The following is a 14,187-nucleotide window of genomic DNA, read 5'->3' on the forward strand; positions in this document are numbered from 1 at the left end:
TAGGGTACCAATTTTGCTTCATAGTAGCCTGACAGGCCTATATCAAAAGCAGGCTCAGATGACGCTGGACGCAATTTAACACACGGTTTCCAGACCGTGCTTATCAACCGCGATAATAATTATAGGGTTTGAAATGAACACGGTGTTAACGTCAACATTTTTATCATGGTTTACCTTTACACTGTAATCGTTACAACCCTAAAAGGTATACAACAAATTATTATAATGGTATTTCATATCAATACATACAATAATAGAAATATTTTATGATTTTTTTTTTTTTTTTTTTTTGCTTGTACAATATATTTTCATCCAACTTGCTGCGGCCCCCCTAGCGCCCCCTGGCGGCCCCCACTTTGAAAACCACTGCCCTAGGGTGCAGTCGTTGGGAGATTGTTTCTGAGTCGTAGCACAATTTGAGGTGCTTTTTGTTACTACTTTCCACTGCGATCAACCGGAGTGTTGCAGGCTGGAAGCTGTGTGGTTTCTACTGTTTTGGTACGTAGCTGTTGTTGTACGTAGCTGTTCTTTACACCGATAGCATCAACCATAGCCTGACATCAGCTGACCCTCTGTAAACTGCTCTCATTAGGCTGCGTGGATTTACAACGCGTCTCCTCTGTTTCGAGGGAGGTCCTGGGAATTCCTAGTGGTGGTACGTGACTCTCAACTTTTATTTTACCACCAAAGTTGTTATACATATGTGCTTATATGTATCTCCGGTACCCTCCGTTGCACAGGTGGCCTGATCACGGCGAGTAGCCGAGTCTTCTGTCTTCCGCCGCTGACTGCTGTTTTGTTTCTGGCTGCTAACTTCATACTGTCTGTCCAGCTGCTCCGGATCTTTGCGCTCGGCCAGTGCTGTACCGCTCGCGTTCGGCCAGATCCTCGGTGTGGTAACGTGTGTGTGTGTGTGTGTGTGTGTGTGTGTGTGGATACGTGTGTGATTGTGTGGAGCCATTATTAGTGTGTGTACATGTACGTGGGTGCATGCGTGACTGAGGTGAATGGTGCATGTGTGTAGGTGTGTGCGTGCATCTGGTTATTTTGGTTTATTTGTGGGTTCTATCGTATGCTGTCTGTATTCCTTGTTTCTGTGTTTTCTTTGCCAACCCTTTTGTAAGTCCCCACTGGCGGCAAGTCCTCCCCTGTGTCTGGGCGCTTAACACCTTTTGCCTCTATTTGTAGTGCTCTGGTTCTTGGTGCCTTGTGGTGCCTGCTTGGGGTGTACTGGTTTTACTGTGTTGAATGTATTGTTTTGCCATCTCACTCTTTATAACCGCCTAATCAGGTGAAGAGGGCTTGTGCTCTATGTTGGATAACCAGTGTGGGTTGGTTCTGTTCTTTCTTTGTTTCAGGAGCGAGGACACGGCAGGGAGGCTAGGCACCTGGTGGTAGGGAACCTCTGTCTCACCGTCAGTGCAGTGTAGTGTCACCGTGGTGTTCAGTGCAGTGTGCGTGTGTGTGTTCACGTGTGGTCCTCCTGACCCTCCTTCCAGAACGCCTCCCTGTGGTAAGTCTCTCCTCCTGTTTATGTGTTTTTCCGTCATATCCATAATAACCCATAAGCCTACTGAACCAGTTCTGTGTGTGTGTTGTCCTGTTTCCAGCTGAGTGTTTGTCACTCTCTCATTGCGTAGTTAGTTCTGTTACCCACTTTGAAAATAAAGACATTATTTGTATTTGTACTAAGAATCCAGTCTCTGTCTCCTCTTTGCACGAACCTGTGTACCTTGTGCTGGTCCTTTGGTTAAGCCGCCCAGCTATAATTATTAGTCTTAGTCCTAGGGGTGACTTACATCCCCTAGGTGGCGTAGTCGACACTTTCCCCAATTCTAATTGATTCCCTGGTCCCGCTACATTCAGATGACAGATGACACTTCCGAACTACATCCTATAATCCAGTGTTTCTCAACCGGGGTGCAGCGGCACCCTGGGGTGCCGTGTGGCCTCCTCAGGGGTGCCGCAGAAACATGGCTGACATTGGCTAATAACATGAAATCGAAATAAATTAATACATCATTTTGAAAACTTTCTTCTAGCTTTAACACGCAGTTAAGTAAATTGAGGCCACACATCAGAGAAAATAGTTAAAATTCATTTTCTAACGCCGAAGCTGCAATCAGTGTTCGGGACACAGCCTTTATGACGTCTACAAATTGGTTACTTTTGTTTACAGCGCGCGATATCAAAGGAGTTTAAAGTCATAGAGTTGCCCGTTGTGTTTGTCGCGGTTATTTTAGCAATGTATAGATTTTTGAAAAGAAAAGCTCCAGAGACTGATCCATCTGAATCTGAGCCCTCAACATCATCATCCTCGAGTGGCCATTCAGTGAAGGAGACCTTCAGCAAGACCAAAGACAAGAAAAGACAGTACGATGACAGTTACCTCAATTTCGGGTTCATCTTCACCGGCGACTCGTCATGCCCTCTACCGCTGTGCCTGCTATGTGGTATGACATTGTCCAACCAGGCCATGGTACCCAGCAAGTTGAAAAGACACCTGACGACCAATCACCCATCACATGCCAACCAAAGCAGGGACTATTTTGTTCGTTTGAAAAGTCAACACAGCCGACAGGAGCAGGTGATGTTCAAGAGTGCTAACGTCTCAAAAAATGCACTGGAAGCTAGCTACCTGGTAGCCGAAATAATAGCCAAGGCTAAAAAGCCTCACACGATTGCCGAATCAGTGATAGTGCCAGCCTGTACGGCTATTGTTAAAAAACATTTAGGGCCACAAGCAGCTAAAGAGATTGCAAATGTGCCACTTTCGAACTCTACCATTGGAAGGCGCATTAATGACATGTCGGCAGACATTGAAGACGTGGTCTTAGAGAAAATCCGACTATGTGGTAAATTTGCTTTACAAGTTGATGAATCAACAGACATTAGTGGCCACGCTCAGCTTTTGGGATTTGTGAGATTTATCGATGGAGGAGAAATTCGTGATAATTTTTTATTTTGCAAGTGTTTGCCGCACGACACAACGGGAGAGGAAATATACTGTGTAACAACAGAGTACCTTGAACAGGGAGGTTTAAGTTGGAGAAACTGTATCAGCGTTTGCACCGATGGCGCTGCTGCGATGACCGGCAGTGCCAAAGGTTTCATCAGCAGGATCAGAGCGCAAAACCAACATGTTCGCACCACGCATTGTTTCCTTCACAGAGAGGCACTAGTTGCAAAGACCTTGCCAAAAGAACTTGCCGATGTACTGGACGGGGCAGTGGGCATAGTTAATTTCATAAAGGCACGGCCGTTGAGGTCCCGTCTTTTTTCCATCCTATGTGACGAAATGGGAGCCGAGCATCAGAGCTTGTTATTGCACACGGCTGTCCGCTGGCTTTCACGCGGAAAGGTTTTGGACAGGCTGTACGAGTTAAGAGAAGAACTCCGAGTGTTCCTATCAAGAGAGAATTCTGCATATGCAGAGTTAATTGCAGATGCACAATGGTGCGCTAAACTCGCATACCTGGCTGATATCTTTAAGCACCTCAATGAACTTAATTCTAAAATGCAAGGTAAAGAGGAAAATCTTCTGAGCTCCTCAGACAAATTGCGTGGCTTCAAGTCAAAACTCACTCTCTGGCGCTCTTGTGTGAAACAGGGAAACGTTGCGATGTTTCCTCTGTACAATGAACATTCAAACAGCAAAAAAAATTCCGGCCTTATATCTCAGCATCTGCAAACCCTTGACGAGAGATTTAATAAGTATTTTCCAGCGGAGACCTTTGCTGGTTTTGACTGGGTCCGTGACCCTTGGAATTCGTGCGCTCTGGAGAGCGCAGCAGACCTGCCAATGCAGGCACAGGAGCAACTGGCAGAGATGAGAGAAGATCGTACATTACGGATGCAATTCCAAGATATGGCATTGGATACATTTTGGATATCTTTGGAAAAGGAATATCCGACATTGTCAATTAGCGCCGTTGACATACTGTTACCCTTTGCCACGACATACTTGTGTGAACTGAGCTTTTCGACCTTAACTTGCATCAAGAACAAGTACAGAGAGCGCCTGAGAGCTGTGGACGAGGAGCTACAAGTGTGTCTCTCATCCATTCCTGCAAGAATAGAGCGGTTGTGTTCTTCCTCGCAGGCCCAAGTCTCTCACTGAGTGTAAGTCACACTCCTGTGTGTGTGTGTGTGTGTGTGTGTGTGTCTGTGTGTGTGTGTCTGTGTGTGTGGGGTGTGTGTGTGTGTGTGTGTGTGTGTGTGTGGGTGGGTGTGGGTGTGAGTGTGTGTGTGTGTGGGTGGGTGTGTGTGGGTGTGTGTGTGTGGGGGGGGGGGTGGGCGTTTTAGTATGTATTTGTTATGCATGTGTTATGCATGTACATGTGTTATGCATTTGTTGGTCTTCAGAGACAGTGTGTATTCGAATGTTAAAAAAAAAAAAGAAAGAAAGAAAGTTTGGGGTGCCTTGAGATTTTTCATTCATGTAAAGGGTGCCGCGACTGACAAAAGGTTGAGAACCACTGCTATAATCCAAAAGCCGTTGGAGCGAATGGCATTCAGAGTCATTCCGCGACCTTGATGGTGCACCTTTTCATGACAGTGTCTTACAAGCAAACGAGACACATGATGACCCTTTGGAAGGATGGCTGGGTGTTTGACATGAGGATGGAGTGCTGCTTGTGTGAGTCTCCCTCCCACCCTCAAGACACCATGAGCATCAACAAAAGGGCTGAGCTTATACAATCTGGTTGATCGGTTTGCTTGAACATCTTTGTCTCGTTTCAGAGTCTTTACTTCATCACTGAAGACCTCTTCTTGCACCCTCCGAATGATGAACATCTCAGCATCCTCCCTCTCCACCAGTGTTGTGGAGTCATTGCAACCTTTCTTCAGACCTTTAGCACTCCTTGCACAGCGCTTGAGTCTTGCTATGGCCTGCACAGCTCTCCTCCAGTCAGAAAACCTTTCCAACCGTTCTAAGAGGGATTTCTGCTCTTTGACCTTGATTGTATGGACTTGTGCTCTTTTGACCTCTGGATCTTCGTCAATTTCTCCCACCATGGTCACTTCCTTCTCCGGAAGTTCTTTCTGCCATAGGAATCTGGGTCCCGTGAACCAGTTTGACTCTACAAGCTCCTTGGCAGCAAGCCCACGGGAAGCATGATCAGCTGGGTTGTGCTCCGACGCAACATATCTCCACTGACTAGGCTGTGTGCTTGACTTTATCTGCTCAACTCTATTGGCAACGAATACATGGAACCGTCTTGCTTCATTGCTGATGTACCCGAGGACAACTTTGGAGTCAGTCCAATAGTATTCACGGATTTCATCCAGTTCCAACTCTTTCTTCAGCAGATTGCCGATTCTAGTGGCCACAACCGCAGCAGAGAGCTCAAGTCTTGGGATTGTTGTCACTTTTGTCGGAGCAACCCTCGCCTTTCCCATGACAAGACTGCAGTGCACTTCGCCTGATACAGACACGGCTCTTAAGTATGTACACCAGTGGCGGACCGTGAGTTCAGCAATTAGGCCTTCAATAATGACTATTTTTTGGCAAAAAATAAATAAATTAGGGGGGCGTTACGGGGGGATCCCCCCGGAGATTTTTTTTTACATTACAAGGTTAAGATGTGCAATTTCCCTGCATTTCACAGTGGGAGAGAAACGTTTTCTCTTTCTAACGCGAGTCGGTGTATCACTATTTTCGTTACATAAACAAATACGTCCGAGCTGAATTCCGCATCGTTTATTGGTAAACAACATCTTTATTGGGACCTGGCCATTATCGCACATAACTTCAAGCTAGCATACAATCTTGTCGTACCAAGCTAACAATCTAGTCGTAACCAAGCAGCACTAAAACACCTTTGTTATATAGTAAAGGGCCAGATAACAAGCATCTATTTCAAGTCTTATGTTATGAAATAAACATGAAACAAAACTTACCAATTCCTGCATAGTGACCAGCTACGTGCAGAGTTATAGCTGACGTTATGTGTAGCACTATCGATATCTGCTAGTCCAGCTGACACTATACATTATTTTTGCTTAATGATGGTTTATTTACTATTCATAACTATAACCATAGTCATGTCAGTATGACACATTTATTTATCCATTGAAGTCCAGTCTGATTCTGACACTGGCACAAGATGTTCCTCACGTCAAGCCTCAAACCAGAGACTATACGATCTTTGCTCAAACAGCGTTAACATTTTGTGATGAACGATTCCGGGTATTCTTTTCGAACATTGCAGGCCTAGCTGCAGTCAGACCTGCCTACCTCGCCATAATAGGTCGATTTGATTGGCTAATTAGTCAGATGAAGCCATCAATCAACCCGAATCCAAATATGATTTCTAATGGTTGCTTAGGTACCGTAAACGCAGTGATTCCTTGTGAAGGCCTGATGCGGGCCTTAACAAGGGAACTCATGGGATTGGATGAAAATATATCGCACACTCTCGCTATTTGTTCAGACAGTATGTCAATCAAATCACATTGCCGACAGCGGTAGTAGTCGAGAACGATCGGGGAAGGAGAAGCAGGAGCAAATAATAAATGGTTAAGTAAAATGTTATTAAAGACACTAGTATTTTTCATTCGTTTGGAAATAGTTAGGCCTTCAGAGAAGGCCTTGAAGGCCCTGACGGTCCGCCACTGATGTACACACACCGTAGCCTGCCTGGCTAGCATCAGAAAAATTGTGCAGTTGGTACTGCTGGACCTCTTGAAAGGCTGGTGGCACATAGCAGCGTGGAATCTTCATGGCAGCCAGGTCTGGGAAGTCTCGCAGCCATACTTCCCAATGCGGCCTGAGGTCATCAGGAAGTGGTTCGTCCCAGCTTACCTTGTCACGGCACATGCTCTGCAGTATCTTCTTCCCGACTAAGATGAAGGGTGCCACAAACCCCAGAGGGTCAAAAATTGAAGCCACCGTGGACAAAATCCCTCTTCTTGTGAAGGGATTCTGCTTCACGATCACTCTGAATTGGAATGTGTCGGAGACAATGCACCACTGTATCCCTAGAGCACGTTCAATCTTCTGCTCACCTAATGCTAGATCAAGGCCAGCTGCGCCTTCTGCACATTCAGTCTTTGGGATCGTAGAAAACACCTTCTTGTTGTTCGAGATGAACTTATGCAAGCGTAACTTCCCAGAACTGCAGAGATCTCTGGCCTCTCTCACAAGCTCGATAGCCTCTGCTTCTGAGTTCACACTGGCCAACCCATCATCTACATAGAAGTTGCGCTGAACAAAGCTCACTGCAGCTTGACTGAACTTGTCTTGACCTTTGGCGGCCAGATGTTTCAAGCCGAAGTTTGCACACCCTGGAGAGGAGGCAGCTCCGAACAAGTGCACTCTCATTCGGTACACAGTTGGTGGACTTTCCAATTCCCCATCTTCCCACCACAAGAAGCGGAGGTAGTCTTGGTCTTCCTGTGCGACATGAAACTGATGGAACATGCGCTCCACGTCACACATGATCGCTACTTGCCCTTTTCGGAACCGACACAAGACACCCACAAGAGTATTTGTGAGGTCTGGGCCAGTCAGGAGATGTTCATTAAGGTAAGTTCCTTGGAATCTTGCAGAACAATCAAAGACTACTCTAATCTTCCCGGGCTTATGGGGATGGTAAACTCCGTGATGAGGGATATACCAAGCTGGCTGAGTACAGAGCTCTTGCTAAGGAACCTTTACTGCATCGCCTCTTGTAATAATATCACTCATAAAGGTCATGTTGTCTTTGAAGTAACCGTCATCTTTCTTAAACCGCTTCTTTAAACAGTTGAGTCGGTGTCCTGCACACGCTTTATTACCTGGCAACGTTGGTCTTTTTCCCTTGAACGGCAGCGGCATCTCATAGTGTCCATCTTCGGTTTGCTTGATGCCTTCTTTTAACCTTTTCATGAACATCATATCTTCTTGGGACATGGTGTTTTCTTCGTCAGCCCTTTCCACAAAGTCTGACTCAAAAACTTTCACCATGTCTGCTGGGCTAAGAATCTCTTTCACCTTAATGCGCTGCACATAGTGGACCTCTGACTTCAGATTGTGAGTTGGCTTGATGGTAGGTAGCACTTGCTTACATATGATCTGATGGCTAATGCCGATCTCGTCCTCTGGGTTTATGGCAAGGTTACTGTAGCCGATAATACTCCAACCCAGAATTGACTTCTGCGCAAATGGCTGGCCTTTTTCGCCACACAGGACGTCTCTGGGAAGCAAGACCTGAGGGCAGTTATAGCCGATCAGTAGCCCCACTTCACAGTCAAGCAGAGGAGGCAATTCATCGGCCAGATGTTGGAGATGAGGCCAATTTCTTGCAGTGGCACAGGTAGGTATATGTGATCGATTGGCAGGTATGTACTCTCAAGTGTACGTGATTGGGAGTTTAACTCTTTCCCTTGACATCATACCTCTTATCTGCAAACCTTGCAACTTGTGGCTGGCGACGACTTTTGTTTTAGATGTTATTGTGGAGATTCGCAGACTCACTGATTCTTGGTCAATGTTCAAACCATTAGCTACCTCCTTTAAAATGAACGTGGTGTCACTTTGGGTGTCCAGTAGAGCGTACACCAAGATCTCATCATTTGGATTAGCTTGAGAGGAGACGAAGACTGGAAGAATGGACGATGTATGAGTGCTTTTGCGGTCTTGAATGACCCTATTGGATGTTGCATCTGGTATCTCATGCTGCAGCTTTGGTAGAGCCAACTCGCCATCAACGACTCGTGTGACCTTCGGTCGTCTTTGCTCTTGATCCCGGTCTTCCCGATCAGCATGCAAGCAAGTCGGGTGGCCCTTTCCACACTTATCGCAGACACTCCTGGCATCGCAACTTTTAGAATTATGGCCAGGCATCCAAAACACAACCTTTCTGATTGTACAAACTTCACTCTTTCTTCCACTGTTTTTTGCATAATCTTCAGACACTTATGAAGAGTGTGGCCAAATCTCTTACAAAATGCGCAGGTGTGGTTTGGCCTTTCAGTAGAGCTGGTAGTAAAAGTCTTAGCAGCTGAACTGCTATTTCTTTGAAACCTTTGATTGTAGTCATGTGGCTTGGATTGTTCATGCTCAACTGGCCTTATTGCCTGAAGTGAGGTAATTGGGTTGCAGGCAATTCTAGCCTCTTTGCTTAAAAACTTAACAAAATATTTAAAATCAGGGAAAGTCTTATGCTCTTCTTGGAACATGGTGACTGACCTGTTCCAGCGTGAGCTCAGCCACTCTGGCAACTTGGCTACTATCCTTTGATTCTCAACGCAGTCATTCAAGGCCCCTAAGCCCTGGACATGTGGCATGGCTGTCTCCACGCCTGTCAGAAAGTCAACGAATTCACGCAGATCTCTGCTGTCCTTGGTAGCAATCTTGTGCCAGGCCTGTATTTTGTCCCGGTATGCCTTTGCTATGACAAAGGCATTTCCGAAGCGATCCTCCAAGATTTTCAAGGCAGCATAGTAAGCATCTTCAGTCCCAATTAAAGAATACCCTTCGATAGCCTTCTTCGCTGAGCCACCTACATACTTGCGAAGAAAGAAAAGTTTCTATTGAACTGGAAGATTCTTGCGGTCGATCAAGGTTTGAAAACCCAGCTTCCAGTCAGTGAACTGTAGAGGTTCACCATAGAAGACAGCAGGCTCAGGGATGGGAAGCCTATTTGAAGTGATTGCTTCTGCAAGAGTTTTCACAAGGTCATTGCAAGCTCCATAGGAGGACATATCTACTGGAGGTGCACTGATGTGAACAGTAGGAGTCTGCTGAGGAGAAGGCAATTTCTTTACACAGGCTAGGCCCTGAGTATATGCTATGGGCTGAATAAGAGAGGATGACAAGCTCAAATGAGGAACCGTGCCATTTTTGGTTTCTTGAGGAGCAGCAGCAACTTCATCTTCGCCACCATGGATGCTCTCGCTATAAACCTTCAACTTAGCCTGTGCTGCATTGTGTTCCTTCAACCCCTCCAATCGCTCCACTTCCTTTTCTTTCTCCTGGATTTTGATTTTCCTTGCAGAACTTTCAGACACAAACAGAGCTCTTTTTCTTGCAATTTCTGCTTCCATTTCTTTTTCTGCAACTTCACTTTCAGCAGTTTGTCTTTTTTCTTCAGCTTTGAGCACTCTTATTTCCTCCTCATATTGATGTTGCGTCTTCATTATTTTCAGCACTTCTTGTGTTGCTGCTACTTCAGCGGCTGCTTGTTGTTTTCTCTCTGATGCCTGACATGAAGTTCTTCCTGTTTTGTTTGACTTGCGCATTGATGACACAGAGGTAATGTTGGATTCAGTAGCGTCAAACACAGAATTCGAGTCAGGCCAAGGGATATCATCAGGGTCACCTTCTGAAGCAATAAGGCATTGTGCTTTTTCGGTGGCTGTCTTGGTGATTGCAAAGCACAAGTAATTTCTCCTTCTAACTTCCAGATCAGGAGTTGCAATTAACCTTATTACCCCATAGGTGTTGCTTACATCTGATTGCGTGGTATGTATGGCATTCAAAATTTCTTTAACACAATCTTTATTCTCCTTATTCTTGAGAGACCTTTTTAAACCATTTATATGGTACTTCCAACGTTTATACATTCTGTCAAATGCTTTTTGTAGCTTATTTAATTTGATTTCCTGTAATGCTTTTCCTTTTTCTGAGAGAGTTTGTGTGCGGTCGCTTCTTCTTAGATCTGAGGCTTCAGCTTGAGATTGAGGCTGACCTTGCTTAGCATCTTGTTCATGTTCAGCATGCTCTACTATTCTCTACGGAGTCAGAATGTGTGTCAGACTTTGTGGTATTAACGTGTGTAGTCTCATGTGTATCTGCCATGATAGACTAAGCCTACAATAAGATAATATCTTAAGCAGAGAACTACTTAATTGAGGATAAGATTTGATCAAAGATAACCAGTGCATCAAAGTTTGAGATCACTTCACCAACTTTCAGACATCATGGGTAAATTCACTCATTGAACTTTTCATTAGCAACCTTAAATTCTTTCAGCATGAAACAAACATATTATGATAACAGCAAAACATCATTGCAAGCATTATGCAGTAATGTCAATCATTTCACTTTTTTTTTTTTTTTTTCCCCTTCTTCATTTTCGTTGACTTTGAATGTCTTAAAATCGCTGATAGTCTTTAATCCAGCAGGCGTTGCGTGAAATGTCCACGATAATTGATGTGCAAGGAAGAGAAAAACAGAGTACCTTTATCTTGGAGAAGTTCAGACACCCGCACGACTTCAAAGGCGCACGAATAGTTGCTTGTTTGCGCTGCAATATCCTCTTTGTTTCGGCAACGCGGACGGAAGTTTCAAGCGAGAGTAGCCACCTCCCAGCAGAACAGAGTCTCCTTAACGGCCCCGGAACGCAGGTGTAGCCACTGGCCTTGTCCTCGTCTTCACCGAAGCGTGAAGTGTTCTACTATGCCGCTCTCAGTCAGACAGGCAAAGTCGAGGTTCCGGTACTGGGGTGCGTTTCTCGAAAGCATCGTAAGCCTACGATGATCGTAAAGTCCCTCTTACGACCGTCTTAAGATTTGCCGACTGTTTCCCGAAACCATCGTAGCTTAAGAGCATCATGAAACACTCGTAAATCTACAAGTGATCCAGAGTGCTCGTTACTGCCTAAGAGCGTCGTAACGCATATGCCTCAGTGGAGTCTCCAGCAGGAATATCAGTGACATTACACGTGTCTATGGAATGTCACCGAAATTCCTGCTGGTGACTCCACTGAGGACCTCTGCAATATGCGTCTAGACACTGTATAAAGCTGACTTCGCTTGTGAGAGTGTATAGGCTATGTTCTTAGGTAGTCTTAGGTGCAGTAATTATTCATCAATGTTGTGAAAGTGTTATTATGTGTCCCAAAAAGGAGACGGAAGGAATATGACGAAAAAAAAAAAAAAAAAAAAAAAAAAGGCCTATGAAGTAGCCAAAAAAAGCAAAACAGGCAACAGGACAATGGGGCGGAGAACAAAATGAGAGAGTTGTGCAGACGGTGTAGGAGAGAACTTGGAAGGGCAGTGGGGCAAAAACATAGCGAGGATGCAAGGTGTGCTGGTGGTGATTGGTGACAGTGCTCTGTGGGGAGGGAATAACCAAAAAAACATCAATAGGTGTGGATGACATCACGGCGGGCCTCAAAACCAGCCCGATAGTGTTGAGGCTGGTCGTCGGGACGTCCTCCCTCGTGTGGCACACCGGCAGCCTCCTCCTAGTCCTCCTCAGGCTCATCCAGCTGAAGCCCTGCCCACACGGCAATGTTGTGCAACATGGCTGTTACACAAATTACCGCGCAGGCCTTGGCTGGACTAAAGAGGAGTCCCCCGCTGGATCGGTGAAGACACCTGAAGCGCATCTTCCACCGCCCGATGGTGCGCTCGACAACGCTCCTCGCCAGACGGTGAGCCTCGTTGAAGGCTCGCTTGTGGTCGTCCTCAGGGTTGGCCACAGGTGTGAAGAGGAATGGCCGGAGAGGATAACCACTGTCGCCGAGGAGTCGCCACTCACCCCTGGACGCAGTTGCCTCCCGGCCAATGGTGGACTCCCTGAAGATGAAGGAGTCGTGGGTGCTCCCGGGCCATCTCGCTACGACGTCGAGAATGATGCCTCGGTGGTCACACACAACCTGGCAATTGATGGCCGCGTAGCCCTTCCTGCAGATGTAGATGTGACCATCATCGTGGGGTGTCAGTATGGGAACTAACGTGCCATCCACCACTCCGGTCACCTGCGGAATATGGTGCGTGCGGAAAAAATGCCCCTGTATCCCCGTCATCTCCTCTCTCGTGGGGAAGGTCAGGTGTTCAGGTACCAGGCGCAACAGGCAGTCGGTCACCGCCTGAACGGACCGTGACACAGAAGCCTTGCATAGGCCATGGCCATCACCCACGACCTGGAGGAAACTCCCTGTGGCGAAGAATCTGAGGGCGGCCAACAGTTGCGTTTCCGCGGTGAGCGCAAAACTCCTCCGAGTTGAGCGTCTCAGGTCCTCGCCGGTGGCCTCAAGGAGTTGCCGGATAGCCTCCCTCGGCAGCCTGTACCTCTCAATGATCGCCCGATCATTAAACACCTCCATGGGGTTGTTATTCGCCCGAAGGGTAGCGTTCAGACGCACAAGGTCACTCCGGGGACGCCTCTGCCTCTCTCTCTCTCTCTCTCTCTCTCTCTCTCTCTGTCGCTCTCTCTCTTGCGCACAGAGCGCGAGCACTCGCTGTCTCCCAGCCATGGTTTGCTCTGCCGGCCTACATTGTCGCTAAGTATATGTAGGTTCGTATAGTAATTACAAAAACATGCAGATGATTAAAGATGATTGATGTGGAGGCTGTGAGGTATCATCTTGATGTAACCACATGCGCAACAATTAAGTGTATGTGGCCAATGCGTATGTGTACGTCTGCCAAATAAAATGTAATTACACACACTGGCTTATGTGAGGGTTCATGTGTACAGGTTACACAACACTGCACAGGTGACTCTGATCCTGTGAGCCATTAGGAGTGTGTTTCACATCAAGGTACTTGTGTGTCGAAAATGCAAACGACTCATTTGTCTAATTCCTCATGGCAGGCAGGCAATAACGGTTGTCATTAGTCAAGGTTGTGTTCTGCATGTTCTTTATGGCTCAGACACATGCAACAAAGGCAGCATCATTACATGATTAGTGAAACTGTCTTTAACAACTGATGGTTCACATCTAAAACCTTTACAATTAAGTCAGCATTTAGCCCCACACTGTTCAATGGGAATAACTTCATCATACTTTATGAACATTTCACACCGATTTCCTTACACCTTCTAGGTTCTTAACAACTATTTATCCTCAGGAATGTAGAATAATGACAAAGAAAGCACAGGCTGTGATGTACAAAACAATTTTATTCATTGTTGGGCTCACTTGGACCATCTGGAAAGAGAGGAAAAGTATTCAGGTGAAATGGCATTTCCAAAGTAAAGCCCAATCAAAACTGTTTGGCTCATTTCTATCAAACACACAATCACAATAGCACACAATTATGAATCACCTTGCTGGTCAGCCACGACAATTGGCACCGAAATAGTTGGCCGAGCCAACTTCTCCTCCTCCAAGGCCACCTGTCGAGCCAACAGGTGCAACTTGGCCCTCTTCAGAGCCAGGACCTGCTCCTGATAAGTGGCATCGCGTTTGGAGGCCTCCCTTGCGATGCCACACAGCTCCTTCAGCAGCTCCAGCTTCTCCTTATCAA

General features: G+C 46.2%; 1 protein-coding gene across 1 annotated transcript; it reads right to left on the bottom strand.

Moving 5' to 3' along the window:
• Positions 1–12,176: 12,176 nt before the first annotated feature.
• LOC134063612 (putative nuclease HARBI1) lies at positions 12,177–13,040 on the bottom strand. Its single transcript, XM_062519206.1, has one exon. The coding sequence runs from the start codon at positions 13,038–13,040 to the stop codon at positions 12,177–12,179; it is 864 nt and encodes a 287-aa protein (XP_062375190.1).
• Positions 13,041–14,187: the final 1,147 nt, after the last annotated feature.

This window comes from Sardina pilchardus, chromosome 18 (assembly GCF_963854185.1).
Source record: "Sardina pilchardus chromosome 18, fSarPil1.1, whole genome shotgun sequence".
NCBI lineage: Eukaryota > Metazoa > Chordata > Actinopteri > Clupeiformes > Clupeidae > Sardina > Sardina pilchardus.

Bases quoted from the DNA above. Each gene is read 5' to 3' on its own strand.
- LOC134063612 (XM_062519206.1), bottom strand. From the start codon at position 13,040: ATGGAGGTGTTTAATGATCGGGCGATCATTGAGAGGTACAGGCTGCCG.